We start from the raw sequence: 26,864 nt of genomic DNA, 5'->3' as shown, positions 1-26,864 counted from the left end.
ACTATTGTCTTGAGGCACGGGATGTTGTCCTGAAAGAAGCCACTGACATTGGGGCCTCTACCTTTCCATGGATTTGCAGAGGCACTGCTGGTGAATTTTTGTCTGAATTTGAGATGTCTGTTGTGCATTGTGCATGCTGAGAACAGAAAGTTGTAAAGATGCTAAGGAGAATAGAAAACAGGAGAAACTAAGCCAAGCATTGAGTTTGCTTCATGGTGTCAAAAAGACAGAGTTAAGGGCACTCTCTCTGAGTGTAAGGGCACTCTCTCTGAGTGTACACATCATTTGCACTAGGGTAGATGATCCTTAGGCACAACTGGGGATACATGGATACAATCCAATTGCCATTATATAATCATGGCCCATGGTCAACAGGACTGGGAACTGAATATTCAAGGATATTTGACATTTCGGAAGAACAGACAAGAAGGAAAAGGAGGTGGAGTCATACTGATAATAAAGGATGGAATCAGTACATTTGAAAGAAGAATGTGTAGAATTTGTTTACATGGAACTAAGAAACTGCATGAGGTAGCAGACATCAGTTGAAATTACTTAGAGGCCACAAGATAGTAACAGTAGTGTAGAGTTGGAGTGTAGTATTAATTAGCTAGCGAGAGAAGTATATAGCACAGAAAACATAGTTATTATGAGTGACTTCAATCTGCATATGGACTCAGTAAACCAACTGAGCACTAAACTGGAGGACAACTTTCTGAAATATGTTAAGGGTGGATTTCTAAAGCAGTGTATTGACAGACTAACTACAGAAAATGCTATTTAGTATCGTGTAATGAAAGGAGGGCTAATTGAAAATATTATTTTGAAAGAACATTTAGGGAAGAGTGATCTCAGTCTTTGATATTTAGAAACCTATTGATTTTTATTTTTAACATACTTGAGACTCCATAGCCCTCTTGGGTATAGAATTCCAAAGATTTACCCTTCATTGACCTAAAAAATTCCTCCTCATCACAGTCCTAAAAAGCTTGTGCTGTAATTTGTAACTCCATTCCCCTGGAATTTAACTTCCCCAGCTTGGGGTGGATAGGGGAAGGGCTACTGTATATGGGGATGTGTTAGGACTCTTTCCTCCATTTACCCTATGAAACCCTATAAAAAGATCTGTGTATTTAAATATGATCTCTACAGAATACAATCCAGTTTCCTCAAAGGAAGTTCTGTCCTCCCAAGAATGTATTGTTTTGCACTCCTCTGTGACAAGTATATCCTTCCTTAAGGACTGCAAATGCTGGCGTTCAGAGTTGAGAGTGTGGTGCTGGAAAAGCACAACAGTTCAGGTAGCATCCAGGGAGCAAGAGAATTGATGTTTCAGGCAGGAATCCAAATCCCTGATCCAAAACTGTATACAATATTAGAGTTGTGGTCTCAGCGTAGTTTTATACAGTTGAAACAAGGCATCTTTACTCCTCTTTAATCTGTTTGCAATAAAGGCCAACTTAACACTTATTTTCTCAGTTGCTGTATGTGCATGTTTGCATTCTGTGACTTATTATCAAGGACATGTAGGATACTATGGACATCAATAGTTCCCAATCTCTCCCTATTTAAAAATTTGTTCCATCACTTTTCCTCTTACCAAAATGGTTAACCTCACTTTTTTCGCATTATATTCTGTTGGCCATGTTCACTTAGCCTTTGTCTTTCTGATATGTGCAGATCACAAAATCAGTCCTACGCAATGTTTTTGTTCTGGTTTTTGAGGCCCAGTTGAACAGACTGCTGAAAGAGTGCTCATGTGTTTTGGTTCTGATTTCCAGCTTCCTTTGGTTCGTTTAGTGCTTATGTACAAAGCTGCTAATAGAATGATTGTAGCTGCGTTAATTCTGAGCTTGCACGTGTGGTTTTGCAACCCAGGTTATTGTGACCTTTGTCAAAGAGAATGGGTTGGATTTGCATCCAGGAAGTTGTCATCATCACAAACAGTGACATTTGCATTGAATCTCACCTCCAAAACCATGCATTTACAATCATACATTAGTGTTTTTTTTTGGTTTTCATTCAATCTGTCTTGCAACTCCTTCCCATAACAGAATTTCAACTTCCTGCAACCAGTTCTGTTCCCTCAATTCTAGCTGTTTATACATCCACTTGGGACTTAGTAATTTGTATCATGAGATTTTCTTAAAATCTATATCTGACCAAGTTTTTTGGATCATCTTTGCTTACCATCCTTTTTCTAATTTAGCATTGATATTTCTTGATGAAGTGTCTGAAACGCTTTGTAATCTTTTTTTACATTTATAGGTGATTCATGAATATAAGTTGTTGAAAAAATAGTAGGGGTGCTCACATCTAATAGAATATTTATTGCAAATAAGGAGGTCCTTTAAAATGTCAAAATCACAGATATACATTCCTAATAATAAATAGTAATGCTGCCTCACATTCCATCTATCTGATACCAGCATTGCAGCACTTAATATCCATTATTTTCAATTTTCATTATCTTTAAATTATCAGGCTGTTTTGACTTTAAAATATAAACTGCTTATTTCTCTCCAGACCAGCAAACCGTAACAAAGGATAATAGACCACATTAGGTCCTGGAGTTGGGAGAGGAATTCGAAAGACTGGAGTTGGTTACAGAAATGAATTAGGATATGGCTGTAACAGGATGGTTGGGGAGTGGTTTGGCACTTTGTGTGCTGTTGATATTGTGCTATATAAAGCTGAGGACTTTAGTATTAACAGGGGCATTTACACTTTGGATTGTTGCTGGTGCATGTATGCAGGGAATATTAATATTTTTGAGGTGGGAGGGGGAAGTTGTACATTCTTCTCAGAAGTTACCATGGATTCTTTAGGGATATTAATACTGTATGGCTAGTTTTGGCAAGGGGGGGTGGGTGCTGGTTGAGCATGTATTTCTTAGATCGTATTAGTGCCATCTAGAGGAATTAACTTTACACGCAATAAGGGATTTGATTCCATTGATTCGTAGTATTTGCGAGGTGTACTTCCTGGCAGTATCAACACTGGGTGGGGTGAAACTAGTGAGACACCAATGGTGTGCTTTTTTAGGCTTGGTAACTTAGTTACTTTTACTACTTGGGCTGTGCATTAGATTTTTCTGCTGTTTCCTGCCTCCTAAGTTCCAACAATTCCTACGATCGTAGACTTTAACTTCAACCAGTGAGAAGAATAAAAAGGTTGAATGACATCCTCTGTCTTTTGAGACCACAGTTTCTATTATAGCTTTAATGTAAATTGGAGAATTTGATTCAGACTAAACAGAAATGCAAAGACTGAAATTGACCTTCACAGTGCTTCAATTAAATGTGTTCAGTGATATCAGTCTGTCTAATACAATCCAGTCTCAAAGGCTGGAGTGTGTGTGCTTGGTCTGGGATAGTTTCATTTGTTATTTGTTATTTAATTTTTCCTATAATGTTATCATTTCAAACATTTCCCTTTACAAGTTGTAAACATGGTGATGCAATGACTGTAAAATCCAAGGGGAAAATGTATCCGTCAATACTTGGCACCATCAAGTACCAGGCTCTATTTGCTAATACTGCTGGGGATGGGCAAATCCTGGCTGAGTTAGTCCTGTCCGAGTTGGAGAGCTTCACAAGTCACAATAACGGTCAAGAGTTTTGCAATCAATTTCAACATTTTGGTACAGAACTTAACCTCTGCCATTCTGCTATAGGATGTGAATGTTAACATTTTGGAAACAACATTCAGGTGAATATCTAGTCCCTTATATTGTGATTTATTTGTCATTTCTCCAGATCCATATGAACATTGTATCTAATACTACAGAGACCATATTCTTAGGGTAACTTTGATTCTGGACTAGAGTCAGTAAGTCTTACCTACCAATAAGCATATTTAGGCATACGTAACAATTTGAGATGGCACACTGGTAAAATTCTGACAGTAATTGAAAAGTCCAAGTCAAGTGTGTATTGGAAGTTCTGGCATGTGCTACCAATTGATAAGGGCATCTTGAACCAGCATGAATGCAGTAAATTGTCCATAAATTCTGCTTCTAGCCACATAAACATCTTCAGTCATTATCAGGATTCATTCCAGTACTTGAACTGCTGTTAGATACAAATGTCTAAGCAGTAAATAGGCACATCAGCCGATAGGAGAAAGTGAGGACTGCAGATACTGGAGATCAAAGCTGAAAATGTGTTGCTGGAAAAGCACAGCAGGTCAGGCAGCATCCAAGGAGCAGGAGAATCGACATTTCGAATCGTCCTCATTCCTGAAGAAACGTCGATTCTCCTGCTCCTTGGATGCTGCCTGACCTGCTGCGCTTTTCCAGCAACACATCAGCCTATAGTTTCATTACAGTCTGGAATTTTGATATGAAATATAGTATGTGTTGGAATGTATTGGATTAGGAGTTAAGTTCTGAACTAGAGCTGTTGGAGAGCCCAGATTGTTAACAAGTAATGGCAAATTTTGGTTTAATGAAACTTGGCTGGCTGATTGTGTCACGTGAAAGAATTTGGTTATTGAGAGAAGATGTCATCCAGCACAGTCAAGAAAAGCCTTGTTTATCTGATTTTGCTTACCATGTCATTGCTGATCCACATTTACAATGTGTTTTGCATGAATGAAACATCCATTCATCCTCCTATGTCCTCCATCCATCCTCTTCTCCTTCACAGTCATCCAGAGCCAAGCGTAAAAAGAGCATCTTGTCTCGAAAGTTTACCTTCTACAGGAGCAAGGAGAATATTGTACAGGAGCACACAGGTGATCATGGCCGTAAGTAACTAGGCTTACATGAAGTTTGATCAGAGGGAACAACATTCTGTAAGCACTAACTCACTGTGGTGCAAACACTAACATGTCTGTACAATGGTTCCAGTGTTCCAAATGCTTTTCCATGGATGTATCAAATGGGGTCTCGGCAGTTCCAGACTGAGGTATAATTCTGCTCTGTATGACAGTGAGCAGAGTGAGATCTGCTATTAGTGTCTATGTTGCAGAATTAACAAGTTGTAATTATTTTTATAACATTCCCAAATTCATGTAATACCATGTCTGCTGAATCTGGATTAACACTGAATATATCTAATGCAATTTCAATTTAACAGACTAACAATTCTGTTTGAATATTCCCTAGTCTCCATATGGTGGAACAGTTAAAATCAATGAAGTCCTCAGTAACTGCAGTGGCCCCAATAGCTACTTCTATTCTGCTCTATCACTGTGCAGGAGTCCAGGTGCTAATTCACTCCTTTCCTGTTTCTATATCTCTTTTTGTTTCTGTGTTATTTCTAAATTTTTGCTGTCCGGTGATTGGATCCAGGAGTTCCCTGGATTAAGTGATGACTATTACGGGATGAAGAACCTGAGTAAGTGAGAGACCAACATTTGTGAATCTAGAAATCACAAACACATATCTTGGAACGTCTGATTTTTCTTCACTTCTGCTGTAATCCCGAGTAACTTTATTAGCATTGCCAGTGCCTCAAGTCCATTTTTACACTAGTTATTAAGGGCCGCCTCTCTTTGATAATTCCCAAAATGATGACTCAGTGTTGCAAATTAAACTAAGTTACAAGTTAATATTTTATCAGTTTAATTGTACAATAAATTCTTAATCAACACTCAGTCGTTTAATGCAATGTAAATCACGTAACTGATGCCGTATAATTTTGTGCACCATTAAAGGATTTGTGTCGAAGTTGAGAGACTTTGTGTGTTTATAATGCATATGGTTTATAAAAAGAGAATTAAAAAGGGATGATTTTAGTTTGTTGTGTTTTTAGCTTTTGCAAATGATTAGTTGCTGTCTATCGTAAACTACATGGTGAAGTGCCAAATTAGGTGCTGCAGCCCTGGACATCAGAGCTATCAACCAAGATGTAAATAGTTGGAGTTTAATTATCCATTTTAATCTTTCTCAAACCAATCTTTGCTTTTTGTTCCAATATTCCAATGTGGAAATAATCTTGGTTCAACAGGTTTAATGGTATTTTTAGTCGTACCTTCTGATATCAGTTTCCCCATGTAAAGAACTGCTTAAATCTCTTACTTTGGCATGTTTTAACTCAATCCCCGACCTGTGCTGCTATGATGTTATTTTATTACTTTCTCACTGCAGATAACTAACTGATCACTCACTCCTACTGTATGAACATGTATTAAATCCTCAGTTTGAATCCTTTCTCAGAATTAGAACTTCTCATCTCCAGATACCTAGAAAGCAGACATACCCTGAAAAATGCATTATGGACCTCTTAGAAGTCCTGATGCAGTAATTGCTTAGGAAAGTTAAGCTTCTGTTGGGTAGTTGCCCAGCGCTTGGAACCCTCTGATAAAGTCTCCGGTTCTGCGTTGGAGACCAACCTTAATAGTTATTCACAAAAATTTAGAGGAATTTAAACTTATTCTAACTCTTAATCTGGCCTCTCAAATCACTCTCACTGACCCGTTCTCTGGGTACCCAGTTGATTACCTCCATGCTACCCTGACCTGCAATTCCTGACCTATCATGTCCTCATCCACTTGCCTGCTACCTGTATCCCTTCACTTATTTGCCCATCCTCCCACCTTTCGATTTTTCACTGAACCTGTCACCTAACTGAACAACTCCTCCTTGCCCAGCCACCAGTCATCCTATTCTCTCATCCATTTATGTTACGCATTTACCCTTTCTCCTTGCCAAAGAGTTTTTCGGCTGTTAAATATTGGAATATGGAAGTTACTGCTGTAGAAAGCAGGTGTATTTTGGCCTCTAGCATTGATTCTGTACTGTGCTAGAAGGCTTCCTGAACAGGAACACTTTGCATTTCTGAAGAGGTTCAAATCATGGAGCTCTGGAGCAGGGTAAGTGAAAAAGAGTAGTGACAATCTGACTTATTGCTACTCTTCATAAGATTCGTTCCTTGGTTTCTTGATCTCACTTCTACCAGGTTTTTTTTCTGGCAGAACTGATAGTCCAGCTGATGAAGGCACTGGATGAGTCTGGCAGTGCACAGGTGGTTGAAAGTCAGTTTTTATTTCTAAGAAAGTCCCTGCTGCACTTGCTAGGATCTTGTATGTTGTGGTGGCAATGATGTGCATGAGGGAAGTACATTTCATCTGTGTGACGCAACACAGAACTAAGCATTCTGCATTAGAACATCAGCCTATGAGATTATCCTCACCATAGCAATGAAGGATAATGGCTGTGAATATCCAAGAGCTTTATATATTCAGACCTGTTGCTAACAGCAGAATCATATCCCACAGGGGACAACAAATTTTTTGTAGTAAACAAAAATCTAATAAGAATCAGTCTAAAATTTTTGATCAGTGCATTTTTCCAAACCTACATGAAAATATTCAGTGTTAGTAATGTTCAGGAAGTTACTATGCCAGTACATTGTAATCAGAAACACGTAACAAAGGACAGTCTGCCCATCTGTTGTATGCTCCTTTTATAACCTGAAACTCTGGCACCTTGCTTTTTTGCAGAGTGTATGACGTCCAACACCAGTGACAGTGAAAGCAGCTCCAGTAAGTAACCCCTTTGGGTTCCTTCATTTATTTTTCTTCTCCCTTTGCAGGTCATTTGTCTCCACAGGTCCTGTCTTCAGGTGGGACAAACGGTTGGGAACACTGACCACCTGCATAGCCTTATCATGAGGCCATCAACCTATTCAATTGATTTTTGTTTGGATAGACAATCAGGATCTTAGCCCTAATTAGGACTAAAGAAGAGCTTGGAGCCCAAGCTCTCTTGGCTGTCACCACTCTACCTTATGAGTTGGAGCCTCCAACTTCAGTCTCTTTAAAATTAATCAAATAGTTGACATACACCATTTAAGCTGCATTTATCCAGCAATGAGCAGGACAGTCTGGACTGCTCACTTTCCACATATTCTGTGCTGGGTCAATGGTCCTGGAATTCATAAAGATGCAGTTCATTGTTGCTTTTTATTTGCTCCAGCCCCAGTCTGCCATAACATGGGATACTCACCAGACTTAGCAGTAAGATGGATACCTTAATATAAATGATGAATTTTCACCTACACTGACAGACTGACTTATAATTCCCTTTTGTATTCTCCAACTGTTCTCAAGCTGAATTCCTAATGGATTAGATTTAAGCTAGTGCTGACAGATTGTAGAGAAATGGATGAAAAGCAGTTGAAATTCAGGCGCAAGAGGATGTTATGGGGTGAGCATCGTTTAAATGAGGAGGATTTCAGCTGATTGTAATGTTTTTCTATTTTCCTCCTTCATAGAGGGTCAGGATGATACTGTTCTTTCTTATGAAGCAGTGACTCGCTTGGAGAGTAAGTAGACATTTTCAGATCAAACCACTTTTGTAGAAAGTTATAATATTGTGTTTGAAAGTATTCAGTTGGCAATGTGTAGGAAGTTACTGTGCTAATACGTTATAATCAGAAGTCCTAACCCCATCATATAGGATCAGTGGGCATGCAATTCAAGAGACCAAATGAGTGCCTTCTATTCTGTGACATTCTATTAAATCTAGACGTAAGCCTAATATTTTTTTGGTAGCTTGAGTGCTATTCTGTAGCAAGTGCATGGGACATCATCAGCTAATTCCAGTTCCATCTCCACCATCAACACTATTTTGCTTTTGTGTAACTCACTATCCTTACTAATCATGTCACCATTTCTTTTGCCGGCTGTTTTCCATTGCTGGAACTCCCTACATGACAGCATGAGAGTTACTTTTACCTCTGGAACTGCCATGTTTCGAGGATAAATATTGCTCTTGTTTGCAATATTCTTTGTATTAATTTTCTGTTAAGGAATCCTCTGTAAAAGCCTGGAAACAAAAGTAACGAGAGCTCTCTTTTCTTCTGCAGTCCGATCCCTATAACCTCAGGTCTATTTTATCTCTGTATTCAGTTGAAAATGTGTTGCTGGTCAAAGCACAGCAGGCCAGGCAGCATCTCAGGAATAGGGAATTCGACGTTTCGAGCATAAGCCCTTCATCAGGAATGAAAGTCCTTCATTCCTGATGAAGGGCTTATGCTCGAAACGTCGAATTCCCTATTCCTGAGATGCTGCCTGGCCTGCTGTGCTTTGACCAGCAACACATTTTCAGCTGTGATCTCCAGCATCTGCAGACCTCATTTTTTACTCTCTGTATTCAGTGGCAACCAGTCTGCCGTTATGTATTGTTTCTTAGAATAAGAATGTAAGTTACTTTGTAGGTTTGTTTTCAGACATTTCGTCACCATACTAGGTAACATCATCACAGAGTGTCTCTGGTGAAGCGCTGGTGGTATGTCCCCCCTCTCTATTTATAGGTCTTGGTTTCTTAAGGTGGATGGTGTCATTTCCAGTTCGTTTTTTCCAAGGGAAGGTAGATAGGATCTAAATCAATGTGTTTATTAATGAAGTTCTGGTTAGAATGCCATACTTCTAAAAATTCTCATGCATGTCTTTGTTTCGCCTGTCCTAGGATGTGTGTATTGTCCCAGTCAAAGTAGTGTCCTTCTTTGTCTAAATGTATAGAAAATAGTGATGGTGGGTCATGTCTTTTGGTGTGCCAGTTGGTGTTTATGTATCCTGGTGGCAAGTTTCCTGCTAGTTTGTCCAATGTAGTTTTTTTTTAAGAGTTCTTGCATGGTAAATGTCATTAGTTTTGCTGGTAGTATCAAATGGATCTTTTAGGTTCATTAGTCACTGTTTAAGTGTGTCGGTAGGTTTGTGGGCTACCATGATTCCAAGGGGTCTGAGTAGTCTGGTAGTCATTTCTGATATGCCTTTGACGTAAGGTAATGTGGCTATAGTTTTTGGTTGCATTGTGTCTGCTTGTTTGGGTTCGTTTCTGAGGAATCGGCGGATTGTGTTTATTGGGTACCCATTTTTCTTGAAAACATTGTAGAAATATTTTTCTGCTTTTTGTAGTTCTTGGGTGCTGCAGTGTGATGTGGCTTGTTGAAATAATGTCTTGATGCAGCTCCATTTGTGGGTGTTTGTGCTTCTTACGTTAAATATCTGGTCTGTGTTGTTTTTCTTTAGACGCTGGTTTGAAGCTCTTCGTTAAATGTATGTTCAACTGTCACGTCTAGGAATGGGAGTCTGTTGTCCTTTTCCTCCTCTTTTGTAAACTGTTTTGCCTGTCAGGATATTGTTGATGGTGTACAGCTTCAAATAAATAGAGAGGCGGTACTTACCACCAGTGCTTCACTGGAAACTCTCACTATGATTTTACCTAGTATGGTGACAAAACATCTGAAAATAAACCTTCTAGCTCAGCAAGCTAACATACATACTCAGCATCAACCTGAGCTACAAATCTTCTCAAAAATTGTAAGAAAATTCTGTTTCTTAGAATAATTAGATAATCCACCTCTAGTACAATTTGTTACCTTGGTCTTTTGTCTTCCGATACATGTGAGGAGATAGGAGCACTGAAAACAATTATAAAACATTTGAATGGTGGTAAAAGTTAATGATTAGCACAGCTTTTACAGATCCCTTCCAACAAGTGAGAAAATGATGTTTTTTAATGCACATTGTTAAGTAAAAAAATGATAAATTGGCACATTGGGTGCATGAACAATTTCATGGACATCTTTATTAACACCTAATTTAAATTAGTCTTGGTTCAATAATATTTCTTACAGTTTGTGTAGTAGAACACATTTTTGCTAACAAGGAGATTAATTCAAAGTGCAGAATGAACAGAAAAGAGAGAAATGGCGGAGGCTATCACTGTTTTTCAAATAGGAGTTTCTAGACTTTGTATGCAGTTATATGAAGGAATGCTTACATCCATCTCCGGATAAGAAGTGACTTGGAAAGGCAGTTGGAATTACTGCTGCAGAAATCTTGATGAGTTGCTGCACTGCATTTTTTAGACGTAAATAATTGTGGGATGGTAGGAGTGGTGGTGCTTAAACTATTTAATATGTTTCGTTCTATATAATAGTTAATTCTTTTTTAATTGATGTTTTTAAATTTCAGTTCACTATGCTCGGCCAATAATAATTCTGGGACCAATGAAGGACAGAATTAATGATGATTTGATTTCAGAGTTTCCAAATAAATTTGGTTCCTGTGTACCACGTAAGTACTTCAAAAATATCATCTTATCTATTAAACATCTACTTTTGGATTCAAAGTAGTGATAATCCATTGTGTGTTCTGACAATTCACTTGGGGAAAGTGCATTGATACTCAAGCTCCATTACTCCCAGGGTTGTCACAAAAGTTAAAGTTTTGACCACAATACTAGAAGTCTCCAAATTACATGTCTTCTAGACTCGGGTTAACAAAAAAAAACAGGGTTTCTGTTCTTAATGTGAACTACTATTTATGATAAATAAATCAATTCTAACCACAAGGAAACACAAATATAAATTATTAACAAACAATTTGATTAGCTGAAACTGTAACCCCTTCTTAAACCTTTACGCACGCACACACACAAGCAAACAAATAAATACAGATGTTATGGGTAAAGGGGCAAAAAAAAGGAGAAATACCATTCAATAGCAGGTCCATAAGATTCATGGAGATATCCCTAATCCTTTAGATTTCTGATCATAGCCAAGCCCTTTCTTTGCTAAAGACATGGGGAAGAGGGATTGACACATAATTGTTCAGTTTTTCAGTCACTGAATAGAGGCAACAGCTTTTGGCAAATGGTGAGAAAGAACGGCTAACTGCCTTTCTTTTTTGTTTACTTCACTGCAGAGGGGGAAAAAAGGATGCTGTCTCTTTCAATCTGGAGATCTCTGTCTCTACACTGTTCACACAAAAGCTAGCTTGGAGGCAGTCCGAGTTGTTGTTATGTTGATTGATTCAGGATGAAGCTTTCTCTGAATACACACGCATCTTCTCCCATTGCTTAAACAAACTAGCGGTGTAAATTCAACTCAGAGTAGCTTGTTTTTAAAAGTGCAGCAACTCCTTCTGCAGTCCTTGGTTTAAGTACTCCTTTTCCCATTTTGGTTTAGAATCTGAAATGAAGAAAATTAAAAGATGTGATCTTTACAGTTCTCTTTAAGATATCATAGGCAATCACAAGGGATTCCTAGAAATATTGATATTTACCCAGAAATCCTATTCTGTAAAAGTGTATTATGCAAATAATCATGGCTTTTTATTGGTGTTTAATGATAACACTACAGTGCTAGTAAATTAAAATACGAGTGTACAAAAATCCAATTACTCCAGGCACCTACTAAGTCCCTTAGTTTGACAGCTCTGCTAACATCAACTATGAACCTGACAATACATAAAGAGGGATGTTGATGCTTTTGTTCATTATGATAAAAATAATATGAATCCAGACAGAAGCATATCTCAGTTCATCAGTATGGATGGATTCAATCTGGATTTAATTCAAAACCCAATAATTTCCTTGGAGCTGTTCTTGTCTTGCTGCTGTAAATCCATAAAATCCAGTGAAAAATTATTAATGTTTCCACTGTACTTCTGATAAAACAATAGTGCCAAAATCAAACATAAGTGTTCTGAGAGGATTCCTAGCTGAAGATTAAGCAAACCAGGGAGAAATACCCCAATAAAACACTGGTATGAGAGGACACCTAGTGGTCAAATTATGGCAGGATTTTAGTATTTAATAAACTTTATAGAATTTTACAGCATAGAGATTATGTACAAACTGTAACTCTCGGAAGGAGATCGCCACTTAGTTCTTTTCTCCTGACTGCCAATGTCTGGTTTAAATTTCAGGTTTGTTTTCCTTTTAGAAGCTATCACTGATTGTGGGGTATGCCACGTCTTCATAGATTTTTGGCAGAGGTTCATTATCTTCATGTCTCCAGTCATTCTTTTAGTGGCAGCATTTTCAAGTTAATGTCCTTGACATGAGGCAACATCTGCCTACACTGTTCTTGCATTTTTTGTGTCCAAATAAAAACTAAGGCTGTTACCTGATCTAAAACCTAGAGACTCTGGGTCATGTGAAGAAGGAATTGCTTTTGTGTACATGAGGAATCTCTACCTTTTTATATTTGAAATTTGTTTTAAATGAAGTTTAGATATTATTTAACTATATGTGGCCCACTCACAGGTTTAAATGTGTTTTCAGTTCTTGCTTCTCACAAGAAGGGCTTGTTCCATTGTGTACTGAAGGTTTTGTTTCACAGCATTACCCAAACTCATACTTGGGTACCTGTACAAATACACTTTACTTAGAGGAAATTAGACAAGCGTGGATTTCAACTGTATTGTGATCACAGTACAAGACAGCTTGGCGGAACAGTAGTTAGCACTGCTGCCTCACTGTACCAGGGACGTTCCATCCTTGGATGACTGTCTGAGTGGATTTCTGTCAGGTTCTCTGGTTTCCTTGCACAGTCCAAAGACGTGCAAGGTGGATAGATTGGCCACACTGAATGGCCCTGTTGTGTTGAAGGATGTACAGGATAGGTGGATTAACCATAGTAAATGCAGGGTTGAAGGTGTTAGTGGGTCTGGGTAGGATGCTTTTCGGAGGCTCAGTGCAGACTCGATTGGTTTCTGTCTGCACTATAGGGGTTCTCTGATTCTGAGAAATCAAATGCAGGCAGTCCCTGAGTTGCGAATGGGTTTTGATCTGGAGTCCATTTACAAGTCAATTTGTATACAAGATGGAACACTATGAAGGATAGTATAAAGCAGTTGTTCGTAATTAAAGGAAATGTTCATACGTTGGGTCTTTAAAATTACACCCCTGTGTGAGATTGTGATTGTATGTTCAAGTTAAGTACTTAAGTTGGGTGTTGATGAATCGGAGATACAGTGTAGGTTATGTAAAAGAGCATTTTATCAATCAAGATCAGTGATGAGAGTGTCACCGCACAGAGCAGTTGAAGCAGATAGTGTTTGTGTATTTAAGGGCAAGCTAGAAAAACATGAGAGAAGGGAATAAAGTGTTACATTGATAATGGTAAGATCTTAGCTGATGTTATAACTGGACAAGTCAGATCCGAGAACTAAATCTTGCTTGGTACATAATTTCTTTTTTGTTTTAATTTAATAAGGTGATCTCCTACTGAAAAGTAGGTATGCAATGCTGCAGATTTGGTTTTAACAATAGTTTATTGCTTAAAAGAAAGTAAAATAGAATAAGTGAGGCCATTTACATAAAAGACAACTTGAAAAATTTAAAGATGTAAAATAAAAATAACAATCCTATCTATCCTAACACCATTTCTGCACGAACACCAGAAAATTTCTTTCTGTAACACATCTATATAATTAACTAAAAGAACTGTGAATAGTGGAAGTCAGGAACAAAAACAAATTGCTGGATGGGCTCAGCAGCTCTAGCAGCATCTGTGGAGGAAAATCAGAATTAACGTTTTGGATTGTGACACTTTCTCGGAATGGAACTTAAATGATTTACTGTTTCTTTCAGTTCTGTGTCTTGTGAGTTTGGTGACTTCTTCCTTGATTAATCATACAACTGAGCTTAGTCTATCCCAATTTTGAATACCTCTTCAGGGTTCTACCTCAGTACTTCCAGTTTGGAACTTTAGAATTAAAGTCATTACACTTAGGGAGTCTATTTTCTAACCAATCTCCTTTCTTAGTAGAAATTGTGTTTTACATGACTAACTTTAATGAGAATCTCTGAACTGAGCAGCAAAAAGTTGACAAGCTACTAATTTTCCCCTAAATACCCCAATAAAAAAATCCTGTGTCTTTTGGGAAAACTCTTACAATGTGAACAAATACGTACTATCTCCCTAAAGACTCCCTTTTTCATACTGTTTTTGTGTAAATCATAGCTCCAGAAATACTGAGAAGTTAAATCAATAAACCTTTCATACCAAAACCGCCAAGTCACCATTTCAAAGTTCAAAACCGAAGATAAATAATCTTAAAATGTGTACCTTACATCACAATAGTTAAGTTAGGAAAGGCTGGAGGAAGCTCAAGTTGAACTAAACACTGGCATATGGTTTTAGGCCAACTGGCCTGGTTCAGTGCTATAAATTCAATTAATTCATACTGTATCAGATGAAATACAATTTAATCCACTGCTGTCTCTGCCTTGCAGACACCACCAGGTCAAGACGTGAAAATGAAATTGATGGGCAGGATTATCACTTTGTGACTTCCCGGGAGCAAATGGAGAAAGATATTCAGGACAATAAGTTCATTGAAGCTGGCCAATATAATGACAACCTATATGGGACAAGTATTCAGTCTGTTAGAGCTGTTGCTGAAAGGGTGAGTACAGTTAAATAAAAATCTGGTTAAAGGGAAGTTAACAGCTAGTTGGACCATTAGTAGGAATATGCATTATCTATTCTTAAATTGCTGTGCAAACTGTACATACAGTGGAATACTGTTCATCACGATGGTACATTTCCATAAGTTCTCCTTTGAGTTTAGATAATCATTCTTCAGTACCAAAATTCACTCTGCGTGAAACAAACTGTGTTGAAAATACAGCTAAGTATTTTTAATTAGTAATGGAAGAATCGTGAGTCATAGAACAACAGGTGGCATGGACAGGTGGGTGGGAATGGGATTTGCATTTTTTGTAAAAAGTGTAAAAGACACGGAGGGGAAAATCCGTGCAGTCTTCGGGAAATGCACTTTACAGATTAGGTGGAGGCAATCCCCTAAAAATAGTATTCCCTGTTTTCCCTACCCTCTCCTCTTCAAAAAAAATCACCTAATCCTCTCTTCCTAAGCTTTTCAAACACATCCTTGAACCAGTCCTCTGGATATGTTTCATGGAATCACCTCAGGGTTCTGCCCTACACGACCAATAATACCCATTACTTAGCTCCAGTAGTACTGGCCAATATCACAAGCTATCAGCCAATCTGATTAGCTGGCAGATTGTGAGGAGAGGATTTGCTCCCTCAAGAAAGACATAGTCTTGTGATAAAGTAACTTTGCCCACCCACAGTGTGCTATGGGCAGTGGAGTAGCTGGACTTCTAATGGTTGAGTCAGCTTCCAGCTGAATTTACAGGGCAAGTTCTCTTTCCCATCCCCTCACCGCAGCAACCAATTTACCCAGTAATTTTCAATCTTCAAAGTAAATTAGCTTTTATAACTCGGCTTTAAAATATATGTTTCTTGAAATGAGTTATCCCAAGAAGAATGGGCGGTATTGATCATTTGGAAGCTTGAACGTATGTCAGGCAGGTAAATTATTCTCATTAAAAAAAAAGTGTGTGAAGATACAACACTGTGCTTAGGAAGCTGATGAGCTTATCATCTATTGTCAATTTTGTAAGGTGACATGTATACAAATCCAAGAAAAACCTTGTTTTTCTTGACATATATGCAGCAGTGAGGATTTCTCTAGCTCTAGAGAGCAAGAAAGAATATCAATTGGATGTTAGCTTTTCAATATTAGCCAATGATACTTGCTGGCATGCCTTATGTGAGATAGTGTCAAGCCAGACTCTTTAGGCTTCTGCAATTCAATTGTCTTTCAGTGCTTACTGTTAAGATGTATATTTGGAGCTTTGAACCAGCAAGATTCACAGCCTGAAGGAGAACACAGAACAATGTACTCTTCATGGTCTGAACTGTTCCCATTTTTGTAGCATATCATCTTAAAATGAATTGCAATTCTTGAAGTTAATAGATTTGTTATTGAGGTTATTGTTTCTATCTTTGTAGGGAAAACATTGCATACTTGATGTATCTGGAAATGCAATCAAGAGGTTACAGCTTGCACTACTCTATTCAATTGCCATTTTCATCAAACCCAAATCTGTGCAATCCCTAATGTAAGTATGAGATTCTCTGACTGGCTGCAAATTAGAACTTTAAAAATTTGCTTAGTAAATGTAAGTGTCACTGGCTAGACCAGCATTTATTGCCTATCTCTAATTGACCATAAACAATTGGTGGTGAGTGGCTTTCTTTAATCACTGCAGTACTGTCAGAATATTGGTAGATTTATTGAATATCATTCGATTAAATGATGCCATCATGACTGCTTTTGGGGAAAGGCAGATACTTTTGATTCTTAAAGGTTTCCTCGTGACTTCTTAAATCTTTTTGTGAAACTAAATAAAGGGCGGCACGGTGGCACAGTGGTTAGCACTGCTGCCTCACAGCGCCTGTAGACCTGGGTTCAATTCCCGACTCAGGCGACTGACTGTGTGGAGTTTGCACGTTCTCCCCGTGTCTGCGTGGGTTTCCTCCGGGTGCTCCGGTTTCCTCCCACAGTCACAAAGATGTGCGGGTCAGGTGAATTGGCCAAGCTAAATTGCCCATAGTGTTAGGTAAGGGGTAAATGTAGGGTGGGTTGCGCTTCGGCGGGTCGGTGTGGACTTGTTGGGCCGAAGGGCCTGTTTCCACACTGTAAGTCTAATCTAATCTAGTTTAAAAGTGAACATGCTGCAAAATTCCACGCTGTTGAATTCAAAAGTAATGTTCTTTCAGAATTTTTTCTTTCTTCCACAGTGGAAAACTTAGTTATTTACATAGAAAGACTGTGGTGTCTGCAGAAAACTCACTAGTGACACTACAGTAACTATTGCTGTGCATTTTTACTTTTTCTAAAACTGTGTGAACAATAACTGTTTCAAAAGTCAGTACATCAACAAGTCAGTCAGTCACCATTTAACTCAGCAGGACAGCTTCCAATAAATCTGTTGTTAGAGCTAAGAATTATATATTGCCTCAGTTTATAAGAAGAGTATTAGAATTGTGTTCTCCTGTAAGATAATGTCCTTGTAATTTCAACACAAATAATCGGCCTTGAATTTCAATGACAATGAATTTTCAGATTATCAGTTTAAACTGAGCATCTGATGTCAAGCATTGCTGATAGTGAGCGTAAGGCAGTCCACCAAATGTCATATTGGATTGAATTACTGAAAATGCCTCCAGAATTTGTGCAGGTTACATGAAAAATAATTCATGAACTATTTAACTAAGACTTCTATGGTTGATATTAGCTTGTCTGGGTGACTGACTCACCATACGGTAGACTTAATTGGCAACCTCATATGCAAGCAGGAATGTACACTATACAATTTAAAGGGGCTTACTTCTTTGACATTTTAAGGCCAATTTTAAATGACCAAAGTACTGAAAAAATTAAACTAATTTGAATACTGCTTGGACTAAAATGCAGCCCCGAATTCTTTAATGCATACATTTGCTAAAAAAAAAACTTAAAAACAAATAGGAATTCTTCATATATTATTGGTATGTTTTGAACTATTTTCACACAAGGCAGTCACTAACAACTAAATATCCTGAAGATTATGTGGATCAAGTTCTGTACCTTTATATTATCTACTTCATTGCCAACTGCAGATTGACTATCCACTGGTGAGAGGTATGTTAATAAACAGCAGCGAATTATCCATAGATGCTGAAGGATATGAAAAATTCTGTAGCTTTAGTCCAGATCTTGTGGAGAGGATTTCTCTTCCACAGTTGGAGAAGGAAGTTGGTTTCAACTTTGGCTTAGTTTAAGGTAATTTTGGAACTGTGCGAAGGTTTGCTATAGCCAACTGACCTTAATGAGGTTAGTCTCTTATCATTTGTAGTTATGATGCCAAATGTATGAAAAATTACTCACCAAGGACACTAAAAGTATTCTGACTTATGCAGAGTTTTTGCTGGTAGGATGGACTGTTTGCTGGCTTTAAAACAGTTTATGAATATAGTTATTTTGAGGATGTAGTTTGAGGTGGAGCAGCAAAGAATATATGCAAGGAGAAGGCCACATCAACAACAGGTCTTTGGATAGTAATCATTGTATATGAATGTCTCTGAGCAGAAGTTTCCATTTTAAATATTTGTCCTGTCTTACGGAGGACTTCATGAACATGTCAGTGACAGCGCAAATTCATTGCAGAGATGATTCAAGGAGCAGACAATGTAGGAAAAATGGAACTATTCCTTGAATTAAATTAGATTACTTAGATTACTTACAGTGTGGAAACAGGCCCTTCGGCCCAACAAGTCCACACCGACCCGCCGAAGCGCAACCCACCCATACCCCTACATATACCCCTTACCTAACACTACGGGCAATTTAGCATGGCCAATTCACCTGACCCGCACATCTTTGGACTGTGGGAGGAAACCGGAGCACCCGGAGGAAACCCACGCAGACACGGGGAGAACGTGCAAACTCCACACAGTCAGTCGCCTGAGGCGGGAATTGAACCCAGGTCCCTGGCGCTGTGAGGCAGCAGTGCTAACCACTGTGCCACCGTGCCGCCCTGATCTGAAAGATCTGTCTTTCTCACCAGAGATCCTTTCTCCCAATCTTGCTGCTCCTTCTGAACTAAATCTGTAAGAGTGGTTAAGAGTAGGGAAGAAGAAACCTGTGATTGAAGGAATTGGAACCACCTGGACAGGAATTCTTTAGGAAAGGAGAGATGAGACAGACGAGCAATGTTATTTTATTTTTGAGAGACAGAAAAAGGAAGATGATCCAGTGGAGTCACAGAGATGTACAGCATGGAAACAGACTCTTCAGTCCAACCCGCCCATGCCGACCAGATATCTCAACCCAGTCTAGTCTCACCTGCCAGCACCCTGCCCATATCCCTCCAAACCCTTCCTATTCATATACCCATCCAAATGCCTCTCAAATGTTGCAATTGTACCAGCCTCCACCACATCCTCTGGCAGCTCATTCCATTTTGCATGAAAAAGTTGCCCCGTAGGTCTCTTTTATATCTTTCCCCTCTCACCCTAAACCTACGCCCTCTAGTTCTGAACTCCCTGACCCCACGGAAAAGACTTTGCCTATTTATTCTATCCATGCCCCTCATAATTTTGTAAACCTCGATAAGGTCACCCCTCAGCCTCCGACGCTCCAGGGAAAACAGCCCCAGCCTGTTCAGCCTCTCCCTGTAACTCAGATCCTCCAACCCTGGCAACATCCTTGTAAATCTTTTCTGAACCCTTTCAAGTTTCACAACATCTTTCCAATAGGAAGGAGACCAGAATTGCACGCAATATTCCAACAGCGGTATAACCAATGTCCTGTACAGCCGCAACATGACCTCCCAACTCCAGTACTCAATACTCTGACCAATGAAGGAAAGCATATCACAAAGGCCGCCTTCACTATTCTATCAACCTGTGACTCCACTTTCAAGGAGCTATGAACCTGCACTCCAAGGTCTCTTTGTTCAGCAACACTCCCTAGGACCTTACCATTAAGTGTATAAGTCCTGTTAAGATTTGCTTTCCCAAAATGCAGCACCTCGCATTTATCTGAAGTAAACTCCATCTGCCACGTCTCAGCCCTTGGCCCATCTGAGGTAACCCTCTTCGCTGTCCACTACACCTCCAATTTTGATGTCATCTGCAAACTTATTAATTGTACCTCATATGCTCACATCCAAATGATTTATGTAGAGGGCCCAGCACGATCCTTGTGGCACTCTACTGGTCATAGGCCTCCAGTCTGAAAAACAACCCTCCACCAACACCCTCTGTCTTCTATCTTTGAGCCAGTTCTGTATCCAAATGGCTAGTTCTCCCTGTATTCCATGAGATCTAACCTTGCTAATCAGTCTCCCATGGGGAATCTTGTCGAACACCTTACTGAAGTCCATATAGATCACATCTACTGCTCTGCCCTCATCAATGTTACTTTTTCAAAAAACTCAAGTTTGTGAGACATGATTTCCCACACACGAAGCCATGTTGACTATCCTGAATCAGTCCTTGCCTTTGCAAATACATGTACATCCTGTCCCTCGGGATTCCCTCCAACAACTTGCCCACCACTGAGGTCAGGCTCGCTGGTCTATAGTTCCCTGGCTTGTCTTTACCACCCTAAACGTTTGCCAACCTCCAGTCTTCCAGCACCTTACCTGTGACTATCAATGATACAAATATCTCGGCAAGAGGCCCAGCAATCACTTCTCGAGCTTCCCACAGAGATCTAGGGTACTCCTAATCAGGTCCTGGGGGTTTATCCACCTTTAACTGTTTCAAGACATCCAGCACTTCCTCCTCTGTAATCTGGACATCTTACAAGATGTCACCATCTGTTTCCCTACATCTATATCTTCCATATCCTTTTCCACAGTTAATACTGATGCAAAATATTCATTTAGTATCTCCCCCATTTTCTGTGGCTCCACACAAAGGCTACCTTGCTTTTTCTCTCCCTACCCTTTTGTCCTTAATATATTTGTAAAACCCCTTTGGATTCTCCTTAATTGTTTGCCAAAGCTGTCTGATGTCCCCGTTTTGCCCTCCTGATTTCCCTCTTAAGTATACTCCTACTTTCTTTATACTCTTCTAAGGATCCACTCGATCTATCCTGTCTATACCTGACATATGCTTCCTTCTTTTTCTTAACCAAACCCTCAATTTCTTCAGTCATCCAGCATTCCCTTTACCCACCAGCCTTCCCTTTCACCCTGACAGGAATATACTTTCTCTGGATTCTTATCTCATTTCTGAAGGCTTCCCATTTTCCAGCCGTCCCTTTACCTGCGAACATCTGCCTCCAATCAGCTTTCGAAAGTTCTTGCCTAATACCGTCAAAATTAGCCTTTCTCCAATTTAGAACTACAACTTTTAGATCTGGTCTATCCTTTTCCATCACTATTTTAAAATGAATAGAATTATGGTTGCTGGCCCCAGTCACCTGCCCTGCCTTATTTCCCAAGAGTAGGTCAAGTTTTGCACCTTCTCTAGTAGGTACACCCACATACTGAATCAGAAAATTGTCTTGTACACAAATTCCTCTCCATCTAAACCTTTAACAATATGGAGGTCCCAGTCAATGTTTGGAAAAAAAACTAATAAATTATTTAAACAGAAGACTGGGGAAAGAAAAGGCAGTTTGAAATTTTTCCCTTTGAATGAAAAATGTCACTTAAGAAAATTTGCTTTGTAATTATTATTCATTATTGTGAAGATTCTGGAACTCAATCTGTGCTGGTTCCTATGGCTCCTGGATTTCTGTTGGTATAACCAACACTCCCCACTCTTTCCTCATGACCATTTAAAGATCTGGTCTGTGAAAACTGTGAAAGATTTCACATTGGAAGCAGTTAGAATCAGCCAGTGCCCTTGGAAGATCCTGGTGAAAAATTGGTAGATCAAGGAATGGGGTCAACAATTTAGGCCACCATTTTTAAAGGGCTCCCAAATGATTTGACCACAAAATTCTGGCCACCCACCTATCTCTGTCCCACCTCTTGTTTGCTCACAATGCCCTTTTTTCCCCTTTCTCTTATTTTCCTCTGCACTTGACATCTTCCTACTGCTATCCATTCTGGCCTGTTCTTCTGGGTGCACAGATACTTCACTATTAAAAGAACAAAATAACAATCTTAATGAAATAACTGGAAAAACTCAGCATCCTGGCCAGCTTAGGTGACTGTTACGCATGTTTTAAATTGAACTGCATTCATTTTGAATAGCCTTTATTGTCACATATACTTAAGTATGGAAGTGAAAGGTTTACAATATGACACCATCTTAGGTACAAAATACTTAGGTACAGGTCTTACACAAAAAATATAGTGAAGCTTATGTTGATCTTCATTGGAACACACTAGCAGGCTATAAGGTGGAAATGTTAGCAATGAGAGAAAGGTGGTTTATTTAAATGCTAAGCAACTGGAAGATTGGAATCATTCTTGCAGGCAGAGCAGAAGTATTCCACAAAGTGGTTATCCAGTCTACGTTTGGTCTCGCCACAGCAGAGTTTTGCTATTTTTTCTACAGCAAGCAGGCCTTGTGGATTGCTACCAGGAAGAAGGATATTAGTAGTAAATTTGCCTATAAGTTAGTGAATATCACAGAGGGCAGAGAGGAAAAAGCTACTCAATTTTATGAGCTACCACAGCTGGATGCAGGGGGCAGTGGTGGCTTGTTGAAAAGATGCATCCTCTAACTTTCTCTTGAATCTGGGAGATTTGTTCTGGCATGGCCACAGGTAAGTATCAACGGAACAGATTTCACTCCTAGTGGTAGATTTAAATAACTGAAAAAAGCACTTTGCAAAGACTCAATCACAGTTAGTACTCCGCAGAATGGGGACTGCCAGAAGTAACTTTTGAGTGCTTGCTGCAAGGACTGTAATTCTGAGGGGGTGGTATGTGATAAAAAGGAAAATATCATATTTTGCAGTTTAAAGTACACATTGCCGACAAAAAAAACAATTTTCACTCAATAGTGCTTTTAGTTTTAAATAAGTTTTAATACATGAAATTTTCATGTATCTTTTAATTGAAAGTTTTTTAAAACATCATGGAGCTCCATGAAGCTAGTGTTTGCCTCCCACTGTAAAGAGGCTGTCTTATAAGTATTATTAATGAAGCCCAATTTTCTGCTTCAACATCACACCTCCAGCATTTGCCCAAACTGATCTTTATTCATTAATCGCAGTGTATACCAAAAGCATAACCAAATTCCTCATAGTTCCTCTAACCATATAAATGGGCATGTGATCCATCCCACTACTAGAAGTCTTATTATTAAATAATTTGTTCAATTACTTGTAAAATAAGCAAAAGGAGGATACAATTATTTGATTTTTTTTGAACAGGGAGATGAATAAACGTCAAACTGAAGAACAAGCAACCAAAACTTTTGATAAAGCATTGAAGTTAGAGCAAGAATTTGGAGAGTATTTCACAGGTAGGTGCATTGCATGTAATCTGATACCTGCTGAGATCAGTGGAAGGCAAATTCCTGCATTTTGATGGGTTTAACTGAACTGAGACTTGCGAGTAATATTTGAATTTGTTAACTAAGATGGATTTGAAACACTAATAGAATACTGTAGCTAAATGGAGCTGGCATTTAGCATCTCACTGTTTCAGGGCCTTTCATCACTGTCCACAGCTGGTTCCCAGAGGAATTCATACTGTAAAGGGAAGAGCCCACCACTGGCCAATTGTAAAATCCACAGAATGTATTTATGTAAAAAAATGACACATAAATTAAGCCTGTCTGGTTGTTGAAGATGCTGTAATTATAAATATCAAAATAGAAATACATTAGATACAAGGACAATTGCAGTATTTCTTTAAAACATGAAAGCATAATAGTAATAAAACAAATACACAGTTGATCAGTAAACAGTTTAGATTGTACCATCCTTGATTCAGTAAAAGGGTAGGGAGAGAGAAATGTATCAAGAAAATGTGAAAAACATGGGCATTGGATTTGAAATTAAATGGTATGTTTTTTCAGGACAGAATTCTGTAAGATTGAAATGCAAGTCAATTTGGATGACCTGAATTATTTTGCCAGATCTTGTTCTTGAATTTACTAAACTTGAAGATTTCAATCCTAATTTCCATTGCTCCTGCTACCTAATTGAAATTGTTGAGCTCAAGGGAGTGATGTCCAAATTGATACCATCTACCAAGTCTTTAGGATGTATAACCTACATACCTGGCAACAACTGTCACAAAATTTATATACCACGTTACACATTTGTGCGACATCAGCCTGTTAGTGTTGCTTTGCATTGCAGTAGCATCTAACAGCTGGTTTTATCTGTTGCTCAAAATATTTAAGATATCTTACCTTTTCAGGGTAGTCAAGATCAAGAGTAACTGCTTTTGGGCTGTTCATGAGTTTGCACGATACATAGTGAGGAATGATCTAATCAGGGTCACCATTATCTCTGCCAGATGACTTTGATGCACCTTTTCTCAGCATCATGGTTGCACAGTTAATAATGCTTTGAGCACTATTTACCAGTTTGCCACTAAGGCCAAGCATGCAGAGCATGAAACAGTAAGAATCCGACATGAATGCTGACCAATGAAGCTAGGTTTATAGTAGACAGTAATAGAAAAAAAACCCTCAGTCCAATTTCTCAACTAAGGTATCAAAACAGTATGATTTTTTTGTCATACATAAATTTAAGGTGAAGGGTGGAAGGTATGGGGGGGGATGTCAGGGGTAGGTTCTTTACCCAGAGTGGTGGGGGCATGAAATGCACTGCCTGTGGGAGTGGCAGAGTCAGAATCATTGGTGACCTTTACGCAGCTATTGGATAGGTACATGGATAGGTGCTTAAGCTAGGACAAATGTTCGGCACAACATCGTGGGCCTGTTCTGTGCTGTATTGTTCTATGTTTCAGCTGTTCATAATGAGCAATGTATTGACTATACTCAAGCAGTTCAGATTTGCAATATTAGCAACACAAATATCTAACATTAAATGTGATTCTGTAATTTGACAATGTTTATCAAATAATCCTGAATGAGCAGGGAAGAACACTGACAACCACTTTAGGATTGTCAGTCTGTATTGCAGCTTAGTGCAGTTGTGAGTACTGGAAATTTAATACAACGGGCTTTTTCTTTGGTGGCAGAATAACTACACACTGTGTATGTTGTTTCAGTTTTAAAAAGTACAGCTATTTGCTGGTTCAATTCTATCAATCATAAACTACTTGTCAGCCAAGTAGCACAAACACTTCTTGTGCACTGTAAATGTTGGTTGTACTCTTAAATTTGTGGATACTTTATAATTAGTCCATTCGACAATATTAATACACATCTCTGGTGGAGGGCGGACTTCAACCTGGGCCCTCTGGCTTAGAGCTGGAGGAACTACTACTGCAAGCGCCAAACCTTATATTCTTGCAAATTTCCCCAAGTAGTCCAAGACTCAAAGCTTTGACAAAACGTGCCTTCTTTCAGCAACACTATAGAACAACTATTTAAAAGGTCAAATTTTCATTGCTGATTTGACTTTCTAAATTTTAAAATAATGTTTTAAAAAATGTTTGCAAGTTTTCAACACTTGCTGTGCTTTACTTTTAATATAGTAATATTTTTCTTTTCTACAGCCATTGTACAGGGAGACTCATTAGAAGAGATCTACAACAAAATTAAACAGGTTATTGAAGAACAATCTGGTCCCTACATCTGGATTCCTTCATCTGAAAAACTCTAAACATGGCCCAATGTTTAGAGGGAAGATGTTGTTGGGAGGTGAAAAATCCTCCTTTTAAGATATGTTGCATATCGAGTTTTATCTTTCTCATTATGTTATGAATCCTCACCGTCGCTGTGGCTGTTTCCATTCTGCATGGTTTTTATGGAATTCCATCAAAGACATGGAAATGCACACCTGAATATTTTACAGAACATCTTCAGGAAACATGACCAGGATTGGTAACAAGTTTGTACATTTATATTACCTGAAGATCAGCTTGGAGAGTTTCATATCGACTAAGCAGTGGTTTTAAAGGACCTGTGTTCACAGGGGATTCTGTTGGTGCCATTCCTTAACAAATAAAAATCTATCTGAAATTTCCTAATACAGATAGGTTTGAAAGAAGAGAAAACCACTATTCTTCTGTGATCACACATAGCAGTGCTTTTAAAGACATGTACACAATTCCTCATTGCAAGAGGAGAATAAGAGAATGAAAATCGGAAAAGAATCTTAAATCATAATTATGGTACTGTAGATGAAAATATACAAAATTTTCAACATATTAAATTGCACATTGTTTTACACATGAAAACATGGTTGTCTGCATGGACATTTTACATTTTTTGCTGTTTTTTTTAAGAAAAGTGATTCCAATAAGAACTGAGCAGGTGAATGATAAAGAATGTATCAATTGCTCAGATTGATGCTGTTGATGTGACTTTGTATGAATGAAATGTCTGAAATGTATTTTTGTGTTTACCTAAACCCTGTGTCTCCCATTTAGTGAAATTGATCACTCTTTAACAACTGGATTTAATTTTAATTTGTAATGTCAAGTAACCTGCTTTACCACCTCTCTACACTTTTATCATAAATCAGATCTATCCAACTTGTAGGTACACAATGCAAGTATTGGTTCCTTTCATGTATTGACATACAGTTGTTGTACAATAGTCCCCTTTAATTTAGGAACCAAGATACCTGCATTTTAAGTTTTCGAGGTGAAAGTAAAACAACTGAACAGAATGAGAAAGATGTATGTTGTAACCATGAAAGTCTTT

The 26,864-nt window shown here is 38.5% G+C and overlaps 1 protein-coding gene across 3 annotated transcripts in view; it reads left to right on the top strand.

Annotated features, from left to right (window-relative positions):
• dlg3 (discs, large homolog 3 (Drosophila)) overlaps positions 1 to 26,647 on the top strand; it is a 187,947-nt gene extending 161,300 nt beyond the window's left edge. For 2 of the 3 annotated variants that reach the window (XM_060832753.1, XM_060832754.1), the window contains exons 7-14: positions 4,650 to 4,749; positions 7,450 to 7,491; positions 8,223 to 8,273; positions 10,930 to 11,031; positions 14,981 to 15,153; positions 16,569 to 16,678; positions 23,446 to 23,537; positions 25,712 to 26,647. In XM_060832753.1, coding sequence (XP_060688736.1) covers positions 4,650 to 4,749; positions 7,450 to 7,491; positions 8,223 to 8,273; positions 10,930 to 11,031; positions 14,981 to 15,153; positions 16,569 to 16,678; positions 23,446 to 23,537; positions 25,712 to 25,818 — 777 coding nt within the window. In that variant the 3' untranslated portion in view covers positions 25,819 to 26,647. The remainder of the gene's footprint in view (positions 1 to 4,649; positions 4,750 to 7,449; positions 7,492 to 8,222; positions 8,274 to 10,929; positions 11,032 to 14,980; positions 15,154 to 16,568; positions 16,679 to 23,445; positions 23,538 to 25,711) is intronic. The other variant, XM_060832755.1, reaches the window with a different exon arrangement.
• Positions 26,648 to 26,864: the final 217 nt, after the last annotated feature.

The sequence above is a fragment of the Hemiscyllium ocellatum genome, chromosome 11 (assembly GCF_020745735.1).
Source record: "Hemiscyllium ocellatum isolate sHemOce1 chromosome 11, sHemOce1.pat.X.cur, whole genome shotgun sequence".
NCBI lineage: Eukaryota > Metazoa > Chordata > Chondrichthyes > Orectolobiformes > Hemiscylliidae > Hemiscyllium > Hemiscyllium ocellatum.
Note: the sequence above shows the minus strand (reverse complement) of the source record. Positions and strands in the feature narration are given on the sequence as shown.